At 35.4% G+C, this 27,439-nt stretch overlaps 1 protein-coding gene across 2 annotated transcripts in view; it reads right to left on the reverse strand.

Annotated features, from left to right (window-relative positions):
- il16 (interleukin 16) overlaps positions 1 to 25,825 on the reverse strand; it is a 29,989-nt gene extending 4,164 nt beyond the window's left edge. Inside the window, exons 1-18 of one of the 2 annotated variants that reach the window (XM_059527254.1) lie at positions 25,667 to 25,825; positions 18,719 to 19,113; positions 16,115 to 16,227; positions 14,807 to 14,939; positions 13,096 to 13,206; positions 11,731 to 11,833; positions 11,272 to 11,420; positions 10,008 to 10,118; positions 9,815 to 9,929; positions 9,591 to 9,664; positions 8,512 to 8,731; positions 7,798 to 7,915; positions 6,714 to 6,846; positions 6,456 to 6,555; positions 4,623 to 5,110; positions 3,468 to 3,524; positions 3,067 to 3,163; positions 1,011 to 2,241 (exon numbers count right to left, since the gene is read on the reverse strand). In XM_059527254.1, the coding sequence (XP_059383237.1) occupies positions 1,011 to 2,241; positions 3,067 to 3,163; positions 3,468 to 3,524; positions 4,623 to 5,110; positions 6,456 to 6,555; positions 6,714 to 6,846; positions 7,798 to 7,915; positions 8,512 to 8,731; positions 9,591 to 9,664; positions 9,815 to 9,929; positions 10,008 to 10,118; positions 11,272 to 11,420; positions 11,731 to 11,833; positions 13,096 to 13,206; positions 14,807 to 14,939; positions 16,115 to 16,227; positions 18,719 to 19,113; positions 25,667 to 25,679 (3,761 nt within the window). In that variant the 5' untranslated portion in view covers positions 25,680 to 25,825. The remainder of the gene's footprint in view (positions 1 to 1,010; positions 2,242 to 3,066; positions 3,164 to 3,467; positions 3,525 to 4,622; positions 5,111 to 6,455; positions 6,556 to 6,713; positions 6,847 to 7,797; positions 7,916 to 8,511; positions 8,732 to 9,590; positions 9,665 to 9,814; positions 9,930 to 10,007; positions 10,119 to 11,271; positions 11,421 to 11,730; positions 11,834 to 13,095; positions 13,207 to 14,806; positions 14,940 to 16,114; positions 16,228 to 18,718; positions 19,114 to 25,666) is intronic. The other variant, XM_059527264.1, reaches the window with a different exon arrangement.
- Positions 25,826 to 27,439: the final 1,614 nt, after the last annotated feature.

The following is a 27,439-nucleotide window of genomic DNA, read 5'->3' on the forward strand; positions in this document are numbered from 1 at the left end:
AGACAACATTGGTTCTAGAGCATGGGTGTCCAATCCTGGTCCTGGATGGCCAACGTCCTGCAGAGTATAACTCTAACCTGTTACACCTGCATGAAAGTTTCTAGTAAAAGATCAAAATACCTTGACTAGCTCTGTCAGGTGGGTTTAATTATGGATGAAACTAAACTCAACAAGACACCGGACATCCAGAAACAAGATTGGACAACTTAGGCCTGGGACACAGATCGATTTTAAAACAAACTTTGTTTTCTTTGCACACAAAAAGTATTCTCGTAGCTTCATAGTATTATGGTTGAACCACTCATGTTAAAATTATTTTAACAATTTCCTTAATAACTTTCTGGGCCTTGAACGTGTCTATAGAGGGTCAGAAAGCTCTCGGATTTCATCAAAATATCTTAATTTTTTTTCTGAATATGAACAAAGGTTTTACAGGTTTGGAACGACATGAGGGTGAGTAATGAATGACGGAATTTGACAAAGAGGGCTCAAAATCAGGCTTAAAATCTTTAAGTGTTTGGCCAGCCTTAGACTTCTTCGAACTACAAGCAAATTTTACGTTTCACTTGCACACGCTGTGGCCAATTTACATTTACAATTTACACATCTCACCACACCTATCTGTACACTACTTAAGCTCAAACATGCATGACAGGAAAGTGTTTTTTTTTCTAACAGCGATAAGGACTAGTATGAGAGCTTGCAAGACATTAGCATGAAATGGTCTGTTGTTTGTGACTAACTCAAAAGAGCTGCATTTCCGCTTCTTGTTTCATTTAAAACAGATTCCTGAATGATTCAAACCTCTGCAATGCCTTTATCGTGCAGCCAGTTCTCAACATAAAAGAAGCTGACATTGTTGGCTTCAGTCCCTGCGAGTGATCCTATCCCTTCCCATCAGCCAACACAACACTGCTCAGAGTGTAATTACACCCCAAATGCTTTCATCTTACAAGCACATTTGTCCTGCGTCGTTTTTCAGAGATAATATGCTTGGATAAGTTGCATACCTTACAGAGAAACCCTTTTCGTTGTTTTCTAGTGCTGTTGAAGGTGGGGGATTTTCACTTGGAGAGTCTTCCTCTATTGGGTTATGAAGAGGAGATCCTGGTGGGGCACTCCAGGGGTTCCCAAACCGAATGCAAGGGGACTGCGGCAGGGATTGCATTGATCGCATCAAAGCATTGGACACTTGGTTGCTGAAGGACAAGATGATCCCCAGGCTCTCCCCATCCAAGCCACTTGAGTTGGGGGCATCTGAAGAGGGACTGAGGGGTAGACTCCGGGTCCTCAAGCTCACTGCATGAGTTCCTGCACCTTCACTTTTTTCTATAGGAACCTCCTTTGAGCTACTCGATCTCCTTGGGACGTGGCTTGAAAGGGGCAAATCTTCTTCAGAAGGTGAGGGTTCCTGCTCAGTCTCAGTAACAGGTGGAAGCTCTTTTCTGGAGTCAAGAGCAGGTTCCTCAACAGAGATTGGCTTACAGGGCTCCGAATCATGAGAAGTTGATTGATTTTCTTCCTCTGCCGGGGAATGATGGGGCTCTGAAATGATATCTGAACCGAGGGAAGCCGGTTCTTGCTTTTCTTCTTCTGGAGGCTGGGTGGTGGCTGAAATTGTTGGTGTAGACTGGCTTTCATCATTATTGTGTAAGTTGCTTGTGGTAACTTTAGTTCTCCCTGCATTGCTGTAGTCTGTAGATGAGGCTTTAGTCGTCTTCTCCACTGGAGGAAGAGAGGCAGTTGGGGCCAGTCGCCTGCTTGGCCTTTCGGCTCCATCAGGACTTGAGAAAGTCTCAAACGAGCTGATCTTCTGCCTGATTGACAAATTGGCTCCCGTTGAAGCGGCCCTCAGACTAATCCCAAAGGTCCTGCCAGTATTGTGGCTCCTGTTATCCGGATGCTTCAAAGCTTCTGTTATCGGTTTCCCAGACTTAATGCTCTTAATGCTCTGACGTGCCCATGCAGGCTTTGGAGCCACCGGTGGGGCTTTTTTGACATTGGGAGGTTGGTCAGATATGGAGTCTGTGTTGATGTTTGTGGGGTCAGTGGCAGTGCCATTAACCTCACTATCTCCATTTTGGTCACTCATGGTTTTGTAGCAGTGGGACTGGTTCTCCGGGCTTTCAGTCAGCTTTACCCAGGGGTCAAGTGGTTGATCTGTACTGACCTCCAAATGAGCCTGACGTCTCAGACCGACCCGCTTACTCGGACTACACACGTTAGATGGGGACTCTGGACCTGTAACATAATAGTGTACTGTTAATTTCCTTTTAATAAGCTGTCGAACAGAGAAGTGCAAAGTGAGAACTAACTCACATGCTGCCTCACATCCAATATTTGTCACAATGGACCTTTTTCCCATTTCCGGGTTTCTCAGCAGTGGAAGTTGTCATAGTTGGGTTAACTTGAAGAGCAGTGAATGGGAGAGTACCACAAATATATTTTCAAATAGCAAAAGAAAAACTCCATGATAGTGTTTTCATGGCTTTCAATAAAAGGAAATAAATTAAGAGAGACTGATAATGACAGTCAGAAGAGAGAATGATGTCAAATTGACCTTCCCTCCCATAGACGCTGCATTAGAAACACCCTCACATTAGCATTAACTGTTTTGTTTTTTTATTTGATGCAGAGGTGGTACAATACAAAGAATGGTGTTACAAAAAGTAAAAAATACAAATCTGAAAAACTTTCAAGGATTTAAGATGCTGATGACTGTTAAACGCGTCATCACAGTCTTGTAAAAAGGGTCCATTGTTTTATTTTCATTCAAAAATAGAATGTGATATGAAAATATTATAATATAATAATATTAATTTTAAATGAATGTCACAAAGAAAATAAAAAACATTGCTTTTCTTTTATAAAAATCTTGCTATACAGGAACTTACTGTTATCAGCTGAATCAGGAAATGAAAAGTCTCAGCATATATGTTTTGATCTTGCTCAGAATAGTATAAAGTAAATATCTAAATCAAAGTTATGCAACCTACGTGACATATATTTCTCTTTTTGTCATGTAATAATATTAACCAGTAGTAGGTGTATTTCAGGTTAACGTACCTCTGTGCTGTCTGTCCCCTCTGTGTGTTGAGTCACTTTTAGGCTCAGAGATACAGGCAGATGCTTTAGTTCCGACTTCTGCGCATTTAGCCACTTCCTGTCACAAAAACAGGAAATGGTTGGCTGAGTTTGAGTCTTACAAAAAAAAATCGAAAAGGTGTAGAAATGAATCCGGCATCATTTCATCATGCATCACTGTCGCACACAGAAATACAGGCATATACACACACACTACAGCCATGCCTCATGCTAAACACTCAAGCATTTCAATACCTGAATCACACATATGACAAAAAGATGCACTATTTTGCAAAAAGATATATAAAGTGCACACAGGTTAAGTTTTCATCAAACACTGACATTTACACATCCAGAAAGAAGTAGCATGAATTTCTACGTACATTTTTAAACAGAAGCCTTGAGATCTTTCTCAAAGCCCTATATAGACTGCAGAAAAACTAGATGCATGTGGAGAGACAATAAAAGATTGTGTAAGGCAATAAACGTTTTTAAATAATTATAGTCACTGTAAAATAAATGCCTATTTAGGATTAAAAATGTGTAAAGGAAATAGAAATTAGCATAAAGGAAATGCATTTGTAAAATGTTTAAGAGTGCATGTTTTAGATTTTTGCCCATTTTTCAGGTTTTTAATCAACTTCCTGATTTCACTAATTCATTTCAGTGATCCTGAGGTGTGATGAAAGATGGTGTGCATATATTCACTGTAGACTGAACTGAATACTGCTTAGTTTTATTTGGTTGACCCCTGTTATGGTGCACTTGGTTCACATCCTGTTGGGGTCAGATTAGAAATACTTTATGTGAGTTACTCCATGTAATCACAATAATTGACAAAATATTTATATAATGGAGTTTCTTAAATTATTTTTGTTTTATATTTCTAGAATTTGATAATAGATAATGGCAATATATTTAGTTTTCACACTGTTCAATTAGACACATTTCAGTTTTTCACAGATCATGATGAGAACTGTCATCCTGTTGAACAATTTCCTCATTTTGTCGGAAATTGCATAAAATAAAAAACAATTTGCTAACACTGTGTTATGTTTATATATACTTTTTTGTTTGCTGTCCAGTCAGATGCATTCAAAAATCTATTAAAAAAATATAAGGGGAAAAAACGGATGCCCCTTTTCTCTTTGAGAATTATGACAGCTGCTCACTTGCGCTTTGATGGTGCAAGATTTTCTCATGCAAAAACTGAAAAATTAGCCAATAAGGCAAGGGTTGCAGTTAAGCCAATCATGTCTTGACTTACTCAACTACCATTTATGGGCAATGCATCACTCTTAAAGTGAAAACCGCCTACTTGTAAACAGTCTCTGACGGAGAGACAAAAAAAGCAGTAGTTTAAACATGTATATAATTAATTTATTGTGCATAACCTCACTGACATGATATGTATAGCTTTGCAAACCTACACAAGGAAAAGAAAACAAAGAAAAAATCATTTTATTTGAGTCAAAACAACGATTTAATATTCTTTCTTTAATAAAAATAGTGCATTTCACAAATGTGACTAGCCCTACCTGGCAGTTGCTTTGAGAAGGCAGCAGATCTTCGTCTTTCACTGGTGAACCTCGACTAGAGTCGCTCGAATCAGTCAGCGCTTCCTGACTGCTGACTTCCTGTCGTCTGCAGTACCTCCATGCCTGGTTTGTTGCTCCTTGCATTGAGCTCCTCACCACACATGCATGCACATCTAATGTTTGTTGTCCAGTGAAATTCACTGGACATTTATAGGGAATGTTGTAGTCGTCGTCTGCGAACGAGGCTGGAGACAGTGTGTTATTAAGTGAAGTTTCACTGTTGGTTGTTAAAGAGACGTCCATGCTCTGGACTCTGGTGACATGCTGGGGTTCGAGGAAGGATTGCGTGGTGGCACTGGCCGGTATACAGCGCTGGCTGTAGGTGCCCTCACTGCACGATCGCATCATGGGTTTCTGTGCTCGTCTACAGGTCAGACAGCGGGTACACTTCTGTCTGCTGTGAGTACAGGCGTCAGATCTCCTCAGACCTGAGATCAGATACAGAGACATGTCTAAATCACCTACTGATCTTCTACACAGGAGAAATAATCATGGACAAGTTATTTTGTTAAAACAGGAAACAAGAGACTGAGCAGACATGCCTCATCTGAGCCTTTGATGCAAGTCCAGGGTTTCAGCCTATGAATTTCCATGACATCTACATGATTTCATGATTAATAAATGAATGGAAATAAAAATCATTATCATTTATTCAGGTTTCCATTTGATACCAATCTTTTTAAACAGTGGATTTAAATTATTATTATTATGACGCAAACAAATTTATATTTTTCTCTGGTTTGCACAATTGTAAACAGAGTAGTATAATACTTTATATATACTTAAATTATATTAAATTATAAATATTATTATTAATTATTAATAGCATATTTCACATTTTATTTATAACATTTATATAGTTGTTGCTGTAATCTTTGAATCATATTAGATTATTATTTATATATATATATATATATATATATATATATATATATATATATATGTATGTCTATATTATTCATAATAGTAATAATAATTATTTTGTTGTTTTAGGTTTGGAAATCTTAAAAAAAAAAAAAAAAAAAATCCCTTTCCAAGTTGATGCCTGTAGGGAGACTGTAAATCATGTTGGACATGATTTAAACCATGTCTCAGGTGGGCATAATATTTTAATATAAAACCTTTTTAAGGTCCTTGCAAGCTGAGTCTAAAATTTTTTTATGCATTTCTCGTATTCGTCATCCTCTCCTATCAAAATGCTTGTTCGCGAATGCAAAAATGCAGAAAATTGCACCTGATCCGATAATTGTTTTTTTTTTTTTTTTTTTTTTTTTATACAACGGGCGAAAGTTTCAGAGGCAGTGTGTAAACATTATTGATGCAATGTTAGGTTGTATTTATTTTATAACGTGAAAATTTTGGATGAGGATTTCGGACTTGGTGTGCAAAGACCTTTAGTCCAAGTCATGGGCCTCGGGTTCCTGCTTGCATGCAAAGCATAACATTGCAACTAAAACAGTGTTCAGCCTGTTTCACAAATGTACACAAGAAGCACACAAACAGCATTTTTTCCCCAGTAAATCTGATTGAATCCAAAGACAACCACCTCTACGATGCATTACCATTTGGATGCATGTGTGGTCCTCATAATATTAAATAGATGTTTGTCATAATGTTGAATCACTTTACTTGCTCTATAGAGCTGCAGTTAAAGTTGCAATTACGCTGCAACATTACTTAAAAACTGCAGATGCAGGATATGTGAAAAAGGCCTAGGAAATGACTGTCACAAGTTGATTTCAGAGCAAACAATACTGTAGATCAATAACTCACTGCTGTTACATCCATCCATACTCCACTGACTCCTGTCTCTCCTCAGTCTGCTGTGCTCCACCGCCTGAGCAATGGCCTCGTTCAGCTGCTGCTCAGAAACCTTCAAACACATGCACGTTTATATTTTAGCACTCTCTGACAACTTAGATCTAGCTATGAAGACAAAAGTGTAGGTTTGACTGATCACAGCCATAATGAAGTGTGAATTGTTTTAGCACAGTTTAGTCTCTTGTACGTCTGAAAGGAAAGCAGACCTACTTTTGGGTCGGGGTGTCGACTGATGATGGTCTGAACCGGGCCCGGGGTGCACTGACTCAGAACCGTGTACACATCGTTCAGTGTCATGTTGCAAACCACCGTGTCATTGATCTCCATGATCTCATCGCCACATCTGACAAACATTCACATAAAACTTACAAACATCCCAGAAACCGCACACATTATTACAACAATTCACAGCACTGCAGTTTGGTTAGTTGTAAAAACCTTCTAGAAACCACACTTCGGAGCACAAAATAATGTTGCCATTTATAAGGGCAGTTTATATATTATGGTTACCAAAAATGAACAGTACCCAACTTTAGCATTGGGAAAGGCTAAATTTTCAGCTTAATACATCTACCTTGAAGTAGCATCAAAACATAAATTTAAATTGTTTTTGCTTTAATAAAACCAGACCATATTACTTTATTAAAATGGGCTAGTAAACATATTTCTTAAACAATTTGCCACAACTCAACGTCCAATAGATTTATACTGTAAAAATGTAAGTGTGGGCAGTGGATCTGTAGTTCCCAGCAAGGTTTAAATTGGCCTAATTATTGTAGGGATGCTCACATAAAAAAAAAAAAAAAAAAAGGTGTAAATCTTGTTTTATGGGTATTAACTAGATGCATGGATTTTACTTAATTTAGCAGTATACTGGGGAAAAAATAGTGCAGAAACAGCAAAAAAAAAAAAAAGATTAAACATGAAATTTTGAATTTAAATAGTACTTTCTTGTAAAACATACTTCAATAATCTTTGTTTTATTTATAAATTTGCTTTATTTTATTTTATCTAGTAAATGAAGATTACTCAAACTTAGAAGTTTGTTTTAAAGGGTGCTTATGTAAATTACATATGTGACCCTTAATAACATTTAAATATAGGCCTGATATTTTTGTTAACTACAGGTAAGTGGATTATTATTATTATTATTATTATTATTTTATTATTATTTCCACAAATCATATACTGACTATGGCCATTTAAATTTAGACTGGCTAACTAATTGTGTAAATTACATTAGTGTCTCATATCTATGTCTCTTATTGGAAACACTTGTGAAGATGTGTCAGACCTTAATCGTCCATCCATGTGGGCCACTGATCCTGGTGACAGCGTGTGAATGTAGATTCCTGGACTGCCGCCAGCAGAAGGCACACAGCACAGGCCAATACCTAAACCTACACCAAACTCTGAGCCAATGCAGAAAGCACAGTAATACTTATTACTTATGACAGTAATACCTATACTGTCAGGTAAGTATTTTTAGTAACTCAAGGATTTGTTTGAATTCATGTTGTTGTGCAGCTACACAAATAAGACACAGTTTAGCTCTGAAGACGTTTATGAGCAAGGCTCTGAATGAACATGTTTGAGTGAAACTTCAGCAACAGCTGGCTGGAGCTCATCACAGTGTTAATCACACCCAAGACAGTGTTCACTTTTGATAGGGTGTGTTGTGTGTATGTTTCTGAGCCTTCTGCATTAACACAGTTAATCAACAATTGCAATGCAGTTTTTTTAGACCAGTCAGAAATTTGTAATTAGAAATGCTGCGATAGTCCATCCACAAATAAAATGTCTGTTATTTACTCTCCCTCGTGTCATTCAAACACGTATGATTGTATGAATATCTTTAAATTAGTCCATATACATTTTGCATGATATATACAGCTTTGCATGAGAAATTTTTTTTTTTTTTAATTGCATTCGATTTAAATCTTAGTAATTGCCTGGTAGACAAATCAAAATCTTGTACTGCCTTTGAAGTGTGGATTTGGACACTCACCCTTCTGCAGCGTGATCTCCATCATGACTCTGTCCTGAGCTTTTGCGGGGTTATTGAGGCAGTTATAATCTCCCAGATCAGCACTGACTCGACTGATACCGGTGCTGGAGCTCAGAGATCTGGATCGGCATAACTGAGAGACCTGGCCATGGCTGCCTGGCACAGCGCCCATCCGCAGACTGGTCCTCACCACCAGCGTTAACAAACCCTTCTTCACTTGCTTCAGAAAGACAATCACAGTTTACAGCTGGTAAAACCTGATAGATTAATGATAGACCAACATATTGTCTACGTGAACACATCAGCCGATATTGGGACATTTATTTTACTTATTTTTAATTATTTTTTTTTACTTTGTTCTTCTGTCATTAGCAACATTGAATAAATATTTAAATAAATAAATAAATATTTATTTGAATAAATAAATAATTTTTTATTTATTATATTTTATATAGAGAGAGAAAGAGAGATACTGATTAAAATAATGATATGTATTTGTAAAATGAATCTTTTTTTTTTGATCAGCAGAATATTCTTGAGCTTATTTGTAACATTAACTATATCTGTGATGCAATTTACATTTTAATGTTATTTCAATATTTAATTATATAAAAAATCTATCATTTTCATAATTTTATCATTAAATGTTATTTTAATTTTATACGTTTACATTTATATTTACAGCTAAAATAAGTATATTGTGTGGTATATATACTACTGTGATTACAAAAAATTACTTAAACCGCAATATATAATTTTGAACATACCTGTGTTGTTATTGAAAAGTAAAAAAAAAAAAAAATTATATATTTAAAATTAATAACTGAGATAATGATGAAATTAAATATACATATTAGATGGAAAAAATATATACATATTGTATTTAATTTAAAAAATATATATATTTTTCACATCCAGTTAACCAAATTACTGTTGCATTTAATTACTGTTAACAATGAGCCCTTAAACAATGCTTATCAGTCTACCAATATGCATTATGTGTTTCTTCATTACATGTGCCAGTTGATTAATTGCAGGTCTACTGTCAAACACGAAGCCATCCAGGTGAGGTTACTCACTTTAAACTTGTGTAAGGCATCTTCATGGCTCAGGCCGTGCAGAGATTCACCATTCAATTCCAGTATCTCATCTCCTGTAAACCAGAAACACTAATACAGTTTTCTGTCCATTTCTGGGTAATGCAGCTGTGGGTGTTGACGGGAAAGCTTCATTTTGAAGTAAGTGTCTGGATAGATCTGGATGCATTACCAATTACAGTGTGATATTTTACTAATGAGCCTACCTTCCTGTAGTCTTCCATCAGCGGCTGCTGCGCCTCCAGGAAAGATGGTCTTCACATAAATCCCCATTGGGCCGTACATGCTGTCTCTTCCTCCTACTATACTGAATCCCAGGCCCTGGAATACCAGGACAGCAGTTTATATGTTAAGAATTCAGTGCATTATGTTATTTGTTCCAGATACAAATTTGGATACCTTTCCATGGCCCTTCATGAGGACAATGTTGGAGATGATGAAGGCCTGTACGCTACTGCAGGAAGGGACCAAGTGTGCTGAACTTAGAGAGCGGGACGGTCTAACCACAGCCTGCAGAGACCAAAAAGAGCACAAATAATGTGGGAAGCAGGTCTAAGGCCTACGTTCAGGGTCAAAAAGGACGAGATGTTTTTATTTCACGAAATTCTGCTACCCAGAGCAGAAGTGGTCATACTGTATCTTGTGCTGAGTTACTTGTGCCATTCCCATGACATTCATTAAAAACAGCCATTCTGCTGATGTGGAGAGGGAAAGCACTTTGTAGAGAGCACTTCTAGAGAAGGAGAGATGCTTTGAGCACTTACTGCAACAGCCATTTATTTGATTACCAGTATAAGGATGGCCTTATCAAATAAAGTGCAACAGCCAGTCGCTGCCGTTCTCTCATCCAGAACTTTTCAGGTAAAACACGGTCTGAACTTAGAAATAAACAGCTGCACCATTGATTAATTTCTGTGTAAACACCCAGGACTTATTCACTAACCATCCTAATTTAGAATATTATTAAATACTACAATAGTAGCTATAGGCCTATAAAATATATATAAAATATATCATATATAAAATAAACATATGTTATAGTGATAGACTATGACATTAAGTATGTTTATTTGTACCAGACTTATATTTTAAAATAACAAGAAAAATCCTAGCTGGGATACAAAACAAAAACAGTCATGACCATATTTAATATTACATTTCTCTTACTTAAATCTTATAAGACTTGGGCTATTCACGCAGAAGGCATTTTTACATTCCATTGCACTACTTTTGCATTGTTTTCTATGTAAACGCACTAGACAAATGTGTTTTGCTTTCATCTTTAGCAGCATCTTGAGCATGACATGGCATTGTAAAAATGCAGTGCTCAAGTTAGTATGAGTTTTTAAAAATGCATTTCAAGAACTTGCATTTTTACCCCATTCCACTGGTCAACTCAGCACAAAATGCATTCTGAAAAACGGTAGCCATTGACTTCCATAGTATGAAAAACAAATGGAAGTCAATGGCTATCATCAACTGTTTATTTACCAACATTCTTCAAAATATCTTGTTTTGTGCTCAAACGAAGAAACTCACACAGGTTTGGAACAACTTGAGGGTGAGTAAACAATGTCCGAATTTTCATTTTTGGGTGAACTATCCCTTTAATATGACCAGATTACAGTCCAGATTCAGTTTTTAGCAGTTCTCCCTCCCTCACCTGTGGAATGCTGTGAGGGAATTCCAGCTGCTGAGAGAGAGACTTCCTGTTGCCGTAAAAGCCTGCGGTGGCGTGGGCGGGACACGGGAACAGCGCTGGAGTCTTCATAATGATGGTATCCAAGTCTCCGATCCAGTACGGGTGAACGCCTAAAACCATGTGGACATGTGGAGTTACATAAGATGCACTCTCAAAGTTGGAGGATGCGAACAGCATGTGAGTACAACATCATATGTTTATGTTCAGGGGCACAAAAACATGTTCACATCTCCTGTGGGATATTCTCAAGAGTTTATGAAATTATGTAATGAAAAAGGCTGCACTTCTTCAGTGCAGTGTTGCAAGTGTGTAGTGAGCGCTTGAACTGGGACTAGCACGGTTGAGTAATACTATAAACAAATACTGAGAGATGGATTGGGAAAGTACTATGACTCTTGTGTTCATGCAGGTTTGTCTCACTGGTGGAGTTGGAGCGAGATCTCTTGCAGGACGTCTCTTGGCTGCTCTGATCCTCATTGTTACAGTTCTTGCTGTCATCGTCTGACACCTTAATAATTGGCATCTGCAAACATGCACATGGTATTAGGATGCTAGAAGAAATAGTATTCTAGAAATCATTTAGAAATAGGGCTGGGTGGTATGACAAATGTGACCCTGGACCAACAAACCAGTCATAAGGGTAAATGTTTCCAAAATTGAGATTTATACATCATCTGAAAGCTGAATGAATAAGCTTTCATTGATGTATGGTTTGTTAGGACAATATTTGGCTGAGATACAACTATTTGGAAATCTGGAATTTGAGGGTGCAAAAAAATCTAAATATTGAGAAAATCACCTTTAAAGTTGTCTAAATAAAGTTCTTAGCAATGTATATTACTAACAAAAAATACGTTTTAATATATTTACAGTAGGTTATTTACAAAATATCTTCATGGAACATGATCTTTACTTAATATCCTAATGATTTTTGGCATAAAAAAATAATAAAAAATGTTTGGTACAAATTGCTACAAATATATCCCAGCAACTTAAGGTTTTGTGGTGCAGGGTCACAAGTACGGTAGAAACGGTATGTGTCGACTGAAAGAGATTGTACTGTATTCTTTATTTCAGTGTGTGTATCAGTGGACATGGCAGCATCATGTTATTGAGCAAAAAAACACAGATTTCTTGAGCAGCAAATCATCATATTAGAATGATTTCTAAAGGAATATGTGACACTGAAAACTGGAGCAATGATCTGAAAAATTTACCTTTGAAATCACAGGGATAAATAATATTTTAAATTGTATCCAAATAGAAAGGATTTTTTTATTATAGTAATAACATTACGTAATATTGCTGTTTTTACTGTACATTTGTTCAAAGAATTGCAGCTTTGGTAAGCATAAGAGACTTCAAAACCATTAAAAAATTATATTACTAATAATATTAATATATTTAAAAAAATCTTTCTGCCCCTAAATGTTCAAACTGTAGATATCTTTATAAATATATATATATATATATATATATATATATATATATATATATATATAAATATATATATATATATATATATATATATATATATATATATATATATATATATATATATATATATATATATATATATATATATATTATATATCTTTTTAAAGAAAATAATATCAAATAAGATATAAAGAAGGCAGAAACTGGCATCCATAGCATCTCCATTTCACTCATATCCTCTTTTGAAACACAACATATGACCCTAATTAAGCTAAAGATCACAAAGATCAAAGATCAATGAAACTGCAGGTTTTCAAGCTGAAGGTTAAAACAGAGTATGCTCTTCACCTTCAAGTTATTGTTGTTTCCCATTGCCTCTTTTTCTCCATAAGTGTAGCCAAGCTGGTCTGATTCACTGACATTAGTGAACAGAGCTCTGCTTTCACATGGAGAGAACCCCTGCAGTACAAACAAGAGATAAACATGAATGGGCCATAGCAAAAAAACCTGTACCATTCTGTGTCTCTTTTTCCATCCTGAGTTAGATTAGTTTCTGCTGCATCTGAGATCTGCTCAGTGTCTTGAATGGATTCTGTGTTGGTTAAAGTCTGTTTAATCACATTTGACTTGTGTGCTTCAGATCTGCTTAAAGAGAGGATGAACCATATGCTTAGCTGGTTATGTGCGGTTTGCTAAGGTAAGCTTCACTATTACTAATACTTTACATAGGGTAAACCCCTAAACTTTGCTTGTAACTTGTCTTACGCCATTTATGCAACAGATTATACCTCAAATCATGTTGCTTTTGGCAGTGATTGGACATACAATTAAATTTTTTTTTTTTTACATTGAAAAAGGATCCAAACCATAACTAGTAAATTAACGGTGGCCTCTTTTGACTTACACCAGGAAATACTCACATAGTAACCATATATTAAAAATATATGTTGTAAGCAGTGAAGCTCAATAAAATATATATTTTTTAAAATTCAAATAAATGTAGTTTTAACCTTCATATACCAAAATATACTTCAAAATGTATTTCAAGGGCAAGAAAATACATTACCAATGTTATAATTATATGTTTATATATATTCATATATTTATATTAATATTCATATTAATATTCATATTCATATATATATATATATATATATATATATATATATATATATATATATATATATATATATATATATATTGTATGCTATGTTATATGTTCACACAAGTTAAAGACAACTAGGTTTTTCTTCAAATGCGAGATATATATATTTTTTTTACTAAAATACTGTATAGAGGGCAAAATCTATCCTTTTGAAAAAATATATATTTATAAATCTTTATTAAACTTTTAAAAAACTTTTAAAAAATTTTATGGCCAAAATATATATTGTTAGAAAATATATTTAAAAATAATTTTAAACATATCTAATAGGTATTTTTTTGGCTATTTTACGTATATTTTAATGTATTTGAAAATGTATTTTTTTGATGTTTGCATTCACATTTTCTTCAATTAATGTAAACCTCATGAAAATTGATGACTTTCTTTTTGTAATGGTTATCTTGTTTGAATAAATATAACCTATATCGCAGAACTACGAAGCAAACTGGTTCATTTGACTGAAAATAATCATGCAATGATTTAAAAATGTTTCAGAGTTCCCTACAATTTCCCAAAGCAGACAGTTTCCAGATATTTTTGAACTTCACTGATTAGTTCTTTGGAAAAAAGTATTTCTGTAATATGGCTGATTGAAGCCATTCTCAACTAAACAGCACGCTCATTTTGTTGGATTTTTCAAATTAAACAAGAACAATAGAAGGTTTGTTTCAGAGAAATGAACTCCTAATGTTTGTATGGTAATGTCTGCCTGCTGTCAGAGGCATCGCTGAGTTTGTGGGAGTGAAGAAGTTTTTTGGGATCTCGGCCGGTCGTCTGACTTTTCACAATGCTTTAGAATAGACCAGACCAAACCCAACCCACAGAACTGGCCTCAGATCAGTTTAGAGGAATGTTTTGATGTGTGTAATGGACAAACAGCTGATAAAGTCTTACTTCAGTGCTGGTGGTTCTACACACAGTCTTCAGCACGGGCCTTTTCTTTGGATCAGCCTCCAGTTTGGTTTGATCGTTTAGAATCTGTCCGTTAAATGGGGCAAGCCTGTCTCCAAAGTAGACGTAAGTGTCCCTAGAGACAGAAAACAACCGAATATGTGCATTAAGGCACTTCTGTTTACCCTGTAATATGCAGAGAGCTGTGTGTATGCGCGATGTATGTTTACACACATGCATTTTTCATGGGAACATGTGAAGAGGACATTTGTTAGAGGGTGCAACAGTAAGGATGGACAGATGGACAGTGTGAGCACTTATATAAATGATATAAGTGATAAATATAGTTTTTAAATTATTATTAATATTTTACTACATCTACTACTAATAATATGCATTATTATAATCATCATCATCATCATTTTTAGTATTATTATAAGAGTTGATTAACATTTTATTGTTTAATTAAATGTTATTTATATTAGCATTATTATCATTATTTTTATTTCATGTATATGATTTTATTTAGTTACACCATACACCTCATTTATTATTATTATTATTATTATTATTGTTAAGTTAATTAACAATATAATTTCTTTAATTACAATGGATTATCATTTTTATTATTATTGTTATTATTTAACATAAATAATTTTATTTAGTTACACCATAGTTAATTTATTATTATTATTATTATTATTATTATTATTATTATTATTATTATTATTATTATTATTATTATTATTATTATTATTATTAAATTAAACGTTTTAATTTGTTTTAATTAATTAAAGTTTATAAAAAATACTGTTTAATTTTCTTTCATTTAATTTCAATAATTTGATTGTTAATTTTATTTTAGTTCCTCAATACGCTTTATTTATTATTCTAATAATTTTATTATTGATTTAATAAAAAAAAATCACATTTAAATATTGAATTTTATTAATAAATATGATTATTATTTTTATGTCATTTTAATAATTTTATTTAGCGTTCCTCTATATACTGAAGAGACTAAAAAGAGAATAAAAGTTATCGCTAATTTTTCTTGTGAGAAAATACTTGTAGGATTTACTTTGAAACAATTTTCACTCATAAATAATTGCACATAAACTGTAAGTAACACGTTGAATTAAAGATGGGATCACTGAAATATTAATTCTATATATAAAGATAGAATTAATTTATATATAAAGACTATAAAGATTGCTTCAGTTAAATGACCTGCACATTTGGCCCAGCAGAAAGCAGATCTTTATAGTTGAACAACATATAGAGCAGTAGTCAGAATGAGCTGATTATTACCTGTGTAAATCTTGTCCGACAGACGCACCATTGTTGCTGGACTGAAGTTTGTTATCATCAGATTGCAGACCCTCTTCCCGCGTGGCGACACACATTCTCCAGAAACTGCTTTCCTGTTCCAGAGGAGCCATCAGATCAGTCAGACAAGGCTCTACTATTCCTCTGTATAAAGAGCAGTTAACAACCAAAAAAAAAAAAGTCTACGCTCTGACAGATGAGGTAAATGTGACCATAATAGCTGTGCTTTATTAGACCATGAACCACATCAGTGTCCTTTACAGGCCCCGCTATAAAGAACTGCAATGTTTCACAGAATGAACTAGATGAGAGTTAAGCAGCTCATTTTAGCAAGGGTAAATTCATATGTGAAGGGCTAAGGAAACAAAAATCATCATGATCGAAGCTTGAAATACCATGCTAACATACTACTCATGCTATTTCTGCAGCATGCAGTATGCTTGCTGTGCACAGTATGCAGATGTTCTGTGTGCATGAAATATTCAGATGATCAATTGTGAAACATTGGATCCCACAATGCAGTATGGTTCACATGACCTTTCATTGTCAGTGTTATAAATAAATCATTTGGCTGTGATTTTTACATCTCTTTCTTATTTCACCTTAATGGCAAAAGACAAAAAATATATATATATTTAGCCTTTTACTAAATGCTTGGATACTAAATGTTTGGATGTTTTCACAATGAGCACGTCCTCTCCTTGGTCTTAAAAATGTCTGATATTAATTTAGTGACACTCTTATAGAAATATGATAATATTTTGTATCTTGTCAGTTATTACTCCCATTATTACACTTATCTTTTAATTAAATGTTGCCCCAAATATGCAAATTAGATGTATTTTATAGATACATTATATATAATGAAAAGAACTGTTTATAGCCATTTTACACACATTTTAAATAGTTCTTCTAAAAAAAAAGAGTAAAAGAATAGAATAAAAAAATAATAGTTTATAAAGAAAAATGGTAAATCAAATGATTCTGTTATAACATAGTTATAACATTACATATATATAATTTCTTGATGTGTTATTTGACATTGGTGCAAAGAATAATTTTACAAAAATGTATTTTATTTTATTTTATTTTAAATTATTATAATATATAATATTATAATATATATAATATATAATTTTTTCAAATAATTTAATATTTTATATTTTCTGTACCACTCACTTTTAGAAAGTGATATAGCATTTTTTTTTAATTCTGCAGTGTAATTATTGTGGCATTATCTAACTGCAGCTAAAACGAGCAAACAGAACTGTGGTTTGTCCTTTTTATTTATTTATTTATTTATTTTTAAGTTGGCTAGTCTTGACCAGAATAGGTTACGCCGTAAATCAGTCGTCTGACTATATCATTCCTTTCTGAACATACTGTAGCACATCTTTTATTCATAAAGTCCCAGCAGTGCCATTGCAGTAAATGTAAATCAAGTAAATGTTGTTACAATGTTGTCCAAAGGTCACAGGGTGTTTTATCAATATGTTATGATTTAAGACTTTACAGGAAATGTCCTACAGTATGTGAGCTGTATGAGCGCTGCGTTCTGTGTCTCTCTGTATCACAACAAGCTCTCTTTGTGCAGGAGTAATGAGTTGGGCAGAACCACAGAATCTCCCATCACACCAGCCATGTGATAATGATTCACTTCAGCAGGAGACATCCCTGTGATCCAGGGAGGCAAGCCAGAACTAAGAGTGCATGGAAAACTTTTGAGAAATACTCTGGCATTCTCAGATATCATCATCATCATCAGGATTCATCAAATATGAAACTAATGCATACAAGCGTCACAGTTCAGTGCCGCTTTACAATGTTTGTATATAATTGTATATAAATTTTAGATCGAATATTTAACTGTATTTTTACACACACACACACATATATATATATATATATATATATATATGTGTGTGTGTGTGTGTGTGTGTGTGTGTGTGTGTGTGTGTGTATCTACTTAATCATTAAATTTTTCTTTCCTTATGAGTTTAAGCTTGACTTTTTCTTCATTGTGTAAACATTTCTTTAATATTGTGTTTGCAATGTACTATACAATAAATAAACTTGCTTCACTTAATATATGAACACTTCAGTGACTGGTGAACACATATGTTTTGTTATATGCGATGCAAAGCAACACATGCACTAAAAAAAAAAAAGTTTCACCGCTAGTATTTCATTCATGATTTAAACATGACAGGAAAGCAGTGCATTAACAACTTCTGGAAAGCTCTTCCTAAAGATACGTGAATAATTGTTAGTCTTAGATAGATAAACGCTGTGTGTTTAATTGCACACCTCAGAACGTTCGTCAGCCAATCAGATTTGAGCATTCAATGGACTCGTGGTATAAATTAAGAATATTGTTGGCTCTTTGACCAATTGCACTCATTTTAAGTCTGCTAAATACATAAAGTAAGTGTTCAAACATTTATAGCCACCCAGAAGTATTTACATTTGGAAAATGAGGAATGGAAACTTAAATGCAGGTCTGACAGAAGTTCCCTACTTCTGTGATGTCATCAAATGCAACCAATAGGCAAGCCCAGCTGCTGTGATTTCATCAGTAACACATACCTTGATGGAGAAGGACCTCCTCATGGTTCTCTTGGGGGACTCCTGGACCCTCTGAGGCACCTGGATGCTGACGCTCCTCGTCATGTATTTTTCTAAATTTCCCATGGACCCTTCCAGCGGGTCCCTGCGGTGTGTCTCCTCCAGCCCGGCGTCCGAGGGCTCACAGTACCTCTCTTCTGGACTGGACGCATCCTCATTGGTGCTGGAGCTGCAGATGATGAGTGACCGTGACAGGATGGCCAGTTTCTTGGAGCGCAGTCCTGCTTTGCCCCTCTCCATCCTCTTGGTTCTCCTCCTGTTATGCAGCTGCTGGTGGTGGGTGTTTCTTAGAGGCAGGATGGCCACAGAGGGAGGTTCTCTCCCAGGATGCATCACTGCTAATGGAGGGGGCCGTTCTGCAGGCGAGAGCAATTAGGAAATTCAGTTAGGAGTCCTTTCTGCCATCCTCCCGTGGCCTAAGTGTTCTCAGAAATCACAGAGAGGCTACAAACGCAAATAAAAGCGCTTTTCTTCTCTGATCCATGACGTAGGAAAAAAGAGAAAGTATTGCCCCATGACTGCGAGAGTTTTATGTGTATGTGTGAGTATGTGTGTGTGTGTGTGTGTGTGTGTGTGTGTGTGTGTGTGTGTGTGTGTGTGTGTGTGTATTCAAATGGAGGGAAATACACAAGTTAAATGGACTGCACAGACATGAAACAATTAAATAAAAATAATACATTAAAATAAAATTGAAATATAAATAAGATAGAATAGTATAAAATATCAAATAAAAACAAATCTGTCATTATTTACTCACCATCACGTTGCTTTAATTCCAAATGGTAAAACGTTGTTTATAAAACCCAATTTTTTTCAGTACATTTTACAAGAAAATACATTTACATTTTTTTCAAAGTTGTAAATAAAGATCATTGAAGTACTGAAGTTTAAAAGGAAATACTATTTTAGTCTTTCTAATAATTTCACATTTTATTCAATGTTGCTTGCCATTTCTTCATAATTGTACTAGCAATTTCTGAGTGAAAACTGTTTATACACCTTTTTTTTCAGTGTACTTCAAAATGTTGCATTTAATTCAGTGTTACTTGCCATTCCCTTGTATTTATTTATGAAATTTACTAGCAATTTCTGAGTGCAAATTGTTTCAAAGTAATGCTGCACCTTTAGTGTTTTCAGTGCATATGCTATTATGTTTTCTTTTAATGGAGCACAGAAGAATGCATCATGAAGTTCTATTTCAGACAAATAATTGTTCAAAGTAACAAAGTCTTCAAAAAGGACAAAAAAGCACCATGAAGTCCCATAAACCTTGAGCTTTTTTAATCCTTTTTTTGGAGTTTGACAGATAGAGTCACTTTAATCTGTTGTAATAAAACATAAAGATACTTCAAAATCTTCCTTTTGAAGGAAAAAATAACATCATACAAGTTTGGACTGACATGGGGGTTAGTTAACAAAGACAGAAATTTTATTTTTAGTTGAACTGCCTCTTTAAGAGATTTTGAACATTTTGATCTTGGTTCTTAATTTAAATGAAAGACTGTCAAGTTACTTTTTCAAATTAGAAACCCCGGGCTGATACAAATCTCTCAACAGAAATATATTATCTGTACAATATTGAGGAGTCTAAACCTAAATGGTTTTGTTGTTTCCTTTCCTTACAGGCATGTCGGGTTCCGTCATGCATTATAAATGACCGACTGCACATACATTACCAGTTTTGTGAGATGAGCTCATATTCAGCAGACATGTGGGAATATACTGTGACTGCTTGAATCTACATGGTGATGTACTTTGGTGAGAATGATGTCATAGTCACCTGCTGGTGATAGTGAGCATTACTGCACCACAAAGAGAAGATCTCAGATATTCATGCATTATGAAGTCCTTTTTTGGTATTGTCTGCAAGGAGCCTTGGGGTCTGAGACTCAACAGATTGATTCTGTTGGGATGGTCAGTTAGTAAACTTTTTGCACTTCCAGCAGCTGTTTGATATTATTGCTCCCATTTACTTCACAGATGCCACTCGAGTTTTGAAATGGGAGGGGCAGTACAGACAGATCATGCAAATCATATTTTTGTGTTACATAAATACTATTTATCATGGTATAAAATTATCTAATTTTATTTAATATAATATATAATTATATTAAATATATATATATATATATATATATAATTTATATAATTTTATTTCAGGCCTTGAAATTTGATCTGTAGTTTAAGTTGAGCATTTGCTTATTTCCAAGTCTACATCAAAAATCTCAAAAATTAAAAATGTCAATAATTAGGCCAATTGTCAAACATCACAATTAGAAATACGTTTATAAAATTACAACTGCAATATGACATTCAATGTCTATTTTTCTTGGAATTAACACTACATTACCCAGCAGCCCCTTTTTCTCTGGCAATGATTGCCACAAAAAATGTCCCAACTTAAAAAACTGACAAATGACCCCAGCGTCCACAGAGTGTTCTAAGGTTCTGGTGCTGCTGAGGTTTGACGGGGTAATTAGTCTATTGAGAGAGCTTTGTCTGGGCTCGTCGTAAGAGGCATGGATCCTGATGCAGTGAACGCCGATGAGACTCTGTTCCAGCACCTGGTGAGCTGCCTACATGCACAGACGGGATTTCGAGTCATCTATGCTGCTGCTGGTGTAAATGATGTTCAGGAAGGTACTGTAGGTAGAAACAGGGCCGGCCCGCGGTATAGGCAAATGCTAAGGGCGCCACTCGTCCATTGGGGCGCCAGAATGAGTGAACGAGTGAATTTTTTTTTTTTTTACATATTTTTTTTATAATAGGCTACTATTTAAAAACCATTAATTCGAAATACTACCAAATAAAGCAAAAAAAAAAAAAAAAGTCCGGCTCTTCAATCTTCCCCCGCCCATCGAGTGCTTGTAGTGCGTCAGAAACAGAGCGCGCGCACCATAGACACGATCAGGTGTTGGTAATTTGTTGTGTAGCGTGCCCGACGCCGCATCCAATGGACAGCACTGCTTTTGTTAACACACAGCTCGTAGAAACGGGCCTGGCAGCTCGCTCCAGTTCTAGACACGGTGAAAGTTTCCTGATTGTGACGGAAGGCCGAATTTACATGACACATTATAAATGAGCATAGTCTGCGATAGATACAGTGCCAAAAAGAAGAGAAGAGGATAAAGACAGAGGTAAAGAGATGTAGCAGTTGTTCTGAGTTCTGAGTCCCCAGACTGATATTGTACAATCATGTCAGTTTTAAGACGCATTTTTTATTATCACTTTTTTATTAATGTTTTACTCTACAGTTGTGCAGTTTTGGGGGGATACAGTACAGGCCAAAAGTTTGGAAACATTACTATTTTTAATGTTTTTGAAAGAAGTTTTTTCTGCTCATCAAGATCAAAAATACAGAAAAAAATGTAATATTGTGATATATTATTACAATTTAAAATAATTTGTTTTCAATTTATTATACTTTAAATTATCATTTATTTCTGTGATGCAAAGCTGAATTTTCAGCATCATTACTCCATTCTTCAGTGTCACATGTGACATCCGGTCTATCACATGATCCTTTAGAAATCATTCTAATATGATGATTTATTATGAGTGTTGGAAACAGTTCTGCTGTAATGTGTGTGTGTGTATATATATATATATATATGCTAAATCATGAACACAATGACAGGGTGAAATGGGCTGTGATGCATGGGGCGCCAGGTAAAATCTTGCCTAGGGCAGCAAATTGGTCAGGGCCGGCCCTGGGTAGAAAAGTCATGTTGAAAGACCGTATTAACAAATTGAACTCACATCAATTATGCCGCCACAAATATTGTAATTATAAGAGAGAACCTCTGAACTTTCTTTAACCCTTGAGTTTCCGAGTTGGGGCGTGATGCGTGACAGTGAGAAAATATGGCGGACGCAATAGATGCAGTGTCTGTGGCCCTGTCCCAAATTGAACACTTCAAGTGCACTTTCGGCCTTGCGGACTTACAATGGCCTCCGCGTGCAAGTGTCCATTAAGTCCACGAGACCGTAGGGTGTCCCATTTGTCAGTTTAGCATTCAAAAAGGTGCTCGCGAGCGCCCCCTTTGTGGCCGTTGCACCCTCGATCCGCACTTCTGCCGAGCCCACACTGGGGGTGCTTCTCAATATCCCTCCTCGTCTCCTCGCTCCAATGTCCTCCATCCTATGACCCGGAAACCGATTGAGCACAGCCATCTTGAAGGACATCTCAATTCTCTAATTGCACCATGAGGAGGCGAGGATCGAGGAGGGAGGATAATGTACCCTATGCGGAAGTCTTTTATCGACTTAACGTGACGCACGTATAAATTCTCCTCGCCCTTCACATCTGTTGTAATAATTTTTATTTATATTTTACCTTTTCACTTCAAATAAACCATGCATGTCATATATTTCAAACAGGGCATCTTGCTTTATTAATATTTATTATGAATGTCTTAATTAACAAACTTTAACAACATAAGGGCAGATCCCTTTAATCACAGCTGATGACACTTTGAAGTAACGCTGAAGGGAGTGAGGATAAATCATTTCACTTGATTCAAGTCCTCCATCCTCACGTCTTTTCCTTGCGTCCTTCCCTCACATCCTGAAGGGGTGGAGGTAAGACACGAGGAAAGGAAGCGAGGAAAGTAAACGAGGATGCACAAATAAGAATTGAGAAGCACCCTGGGGCGAGCTCGCAGCATTCTTCTACCCGACAGTCAAAGCGGCATTATGTCACGAAAGTGCGGACTCAGAGGAAGACCGTGAGGGTTTTGGGTGCCATTTGGGACAGGGCCACTATTGATAAATTTGTTGAAATCAATGAAATTATTATTTTTTTAATTTGCAATAAAACTGTCCAAGTTGCATGTACAAAAATATGATAGTATTGTGCAATTACAATATAATATAGGCTATAACCATTCAATTTACAGCATCTTCATACATTGAATAAAAACATAAATCAAAAGCAAGGCTAATGCACATTATTTATCGTTTTTTTCAATCAGGTTTGCTGCTAAATTATTGAAAACGTGCATCGCTTCTTGCATCTTGCTCCAGCTTAAACACAACTGATGTCGTAATTATGCAAAGAGGACTTGAACACTGTTACCTTTGTTGTCAATAAACTGGTGCCAAGACATGGGATTCTTTATTTATAAATTTTTTTTGTCATGAAATTATTTGTTGGAGAATGATTGTCAGTTTGAATTATTTTAGTCACATTGTATTGTTATGTAGATTTCTTAGTTTCCAACAAACGTCTAAACCTAAACAATCTCAATATACTATATAACTACTTTTCAGTCATTACCTTCCGGAAAACAAAGAAAAAAAGCCAAACCCCTGATATTTTAGGCAATTTAGAAATCCCGACCAACACCCCCTAGCTAACACCAAATTCTATTGAAACCCATTTTGAGTTGAGCTCCTGCCTTTGTATGGTATTTCAAATGTAAACAGCAGGGCAGCTCAGTGTGTATTAAAACAGAGCTTGTTTGTGGGGTCGTTTTTTCTTAATGGGTGTCTGGATGAATCACTGAGATGTACTGGGTCATTCATGATGAAATATCAGCCTTGTGCTATCCTACATTAGGTCAGAGCAAAAGTAGTAATATATCTTCCAACATATGTTGCAATCACTGAGATCAGCTCTTTGGCTGATAGTCTACATTACATCTATTCATTTAGCAGATGCTTTTATTCAAAGCCACTAACATGAGGAAACAAGCCTCTTCACTTTTACATCGATCACTTTTGTAAACATTTTAAGACTAGCGTAAATTGTTTAATCTGATCCTGGAACAAAACCTACAGTACGTTTCCTTCATCGCAAGCATCATGTTTTTAAAAAGTGAAAAATATGCTAAAAACGTAAACTGACCTAAAATGGTAAGATGTAGATGAGATGTTTTAATGGCACATTCCATCTATTTTGATGATATTTGCAGCAACTGTGTGCAGAATATAATTTGCAGTAATTTTAGTTGTACAATATGAAATTGTTTCCCGTTTGAAATGTGTTGACTCAGCCATTGATGTAATGGTGCAGAGGCGTCATACTGTTTAGTTTGAAGACTTTTGAAAGAAAAATAGACCAAAAGCAACACTGGTTCATGGAAATTATAAAGTGACATGATGATTTGACAGAAAGTATCATTTAAATAAATCAATGACAAATTAAACCTTTAGAAAAATGTGTTTGATGGTTTGTTTGTTCCTGTTCCTTCCGATTATAAGACTCAGCAACAACAACACAACTGAATAATGCATGAAACATAATGGTGGTTACTGGGATTTTACTAGGTGGTTGCTAGGGTAATTATAGCTATTTGCTAACTAAAAATAGCTAGTTTAAGTAGTCTAGGTTGCAGATTTCCATTGTTTCGTTTTCTCTGTCACTGTTTATGAAAGTGTAAACAATTCTTCCTTTAATCAAAAGCATTTGTCAGATCCCAGCATGCGGTGCTTTTTTTAATCAAACCATTTCCATATTATGCAATGACTAAAAGACGTCCCAGCAAACTCTGCATTCAATTACTCTGAGACACAACATTCAACTTTTTTATAATGGTAATAAATTGTACGTTACTCTTATAACTGCAGTATGAATCAGCGCATGTTATGCTTCCACTGATGCATTGGACAGATTGCATGGTTTAGCTGGGACCACGTTGATGGATCTGTCTCCATCCGATCTAATTATGACAAACATTAGCGTCTGGAGTTCAGTACAACATCAAAAGAATCATGCACATGCTCTGGGTTACGGGTGCAGGGATTGCATGCAATGCTGTTTTCTCTGCATGTGTTTGGTTGATGCCATTTAACCTGACATGGTGAACAGTGTGTGTGTTTGTGTCTTAACATCTGTTTCTGAGCTCTGAATCAGGTGTGGCTAAATGTCGCATGTCAGTTTCCACCAAAGAGGAATGAAAGACTCACCAAAGCTGAGCATTCTGGCGTCTTGCAGTGAAATGATCCCTGTGTTGCGAGTCTCGTCCTAGCAGTTGTTTGGTAGAGTACTCCAGAGGGAAGAAGCTGGTCAGTTCAGCATGATAAAAGTCCACCGCTGAACAAGTTCCCTCTCTATGCTCAATAATGTCTCTCTCTTGCTCGCCCTCTCTCACTCAGAGTAGTGCCAGAGGCTGTGAGTTAAGAGGAGCGTTTGTAACTGCCGCCTACCCTCCCGTTCCAGTGGCCAGCTGAACACAAGTGCGTCTCATAGAGCCAGCCACCAAATCACAGCCCTCTTCCTGTCGGACAATTTCAAGAGAGAGGGACAGAGAGACTTTCTCCATCTGTAAGTGACCTCACACCTAGTCAACAACACACAAGGCTTTCTTTTGCTGGCCACCAGAGATGACTCAGAAGAGAATTTCTCTCTGACTCAGTCACTGCAATCTTAACTAATAGATTATTGTAGTCGCATTTTGGATATAAACAGATTTATATTTGGATGATGAACATTTCTGTTAATATTTGCTGATGTAGATGACTGTCTTTATCCTTCGGAACACAAAAGGAGAACTTTTGATGATTGTTTATGATGCTTACTTCCATACAGTGTAATATATGTATGTGTGTGTGTATATACATATATTTTACAAAAATATTAAGCAACATTGATAATGATAAAAGCAACTCTGATAAGAAAATCAACATATTAGACTGATTTCTGAAGGATCATGTGACACTGAAGACTGGAGTATTGATGCTGAAAATTCAGCTTCGATCACAGGAATAAATTACATTTTACATTAAATTCAGACACCAGTTATTTTGAATCGTAATGAAACAATATAATTACAACATTTCTCTTTTAATGTCATTTTTTACCAAATAAATGTAGCCCTGGTGAACATTACAGACTAAAACCATTTAAAACCGACCCCAAACTTTTCAATGGCAGTCTGCTAAAAAGTATACATTTTTCCAACTAGCATTAGGCTGAAAGATGCAAAACTCTGCTTATGATTTGATTGCGTCTGTAAGAAGAGCAGGGTGACGATGGCAGCTTACAGTAATGCTATAAATACTAGCACTGCTGCAGTTATTATATAGCATCACCCAGAGGAATACTGTATCTGATAGCCACGAGGTTGCTCTTTAATAGCTCAGGAACCTCAATGGGATTCTCTGTCGTGTTTCATTTAAGTATCAGGTTTGTCTCATATGATTTCCTAAAATTTCCCAAGAGACTTAAAAATAAATACAGATGAATCAGTCGTTGACATACAGTGGGAGTGAAGAGTTGTAAAATTAATGTAGATGACAGCTCAGGTCATTTTGGAAGAATTTGATGTAAAAGTTTCATGTAATATCACAGTTTGGGACATTGTTAAAAATGTATCTACAATTCTTTGACAATATATTACTGGGGATAAAGTCTCCATTTAATCTTATTTAATGTTGTCAGCTTTATGTATTTTATTTAGCTATATATATATATATATATATATATATATATAAAATCATACTTAAAAAAAAATATCATTGAACTGACAGCAGTGTCATCACTGTAATGCTTGTGATTGGTTTTCTTTCTTTCATGTATTTGCATAATGAATTTTGATTGGTTTAGTCTCTTTGCATATTTTAACTATTCATATACACCTTTTCACAACTGTTTTTCTTCTTGTGTGCAGGAAAAAAAACGCATAAAGCCAAAAACCAAAGACTACAACCGAAATGTACTTAATACTTCAACACGATCAT

The sequence above is a fragment of the Carassius carassius genome, chromosome 3 (assembly GCF_963082965.1).
Source record: "Carassius carassius chromosome 3, fCarCar2.1, whole genome shotgun sequence".
Taxonomy (NCBI): Eukaryota; Metazoa; Chordata; class Actinopteri; order Cypriniformes; family Cyprinidae; genus Carassius; species Carassius carassius.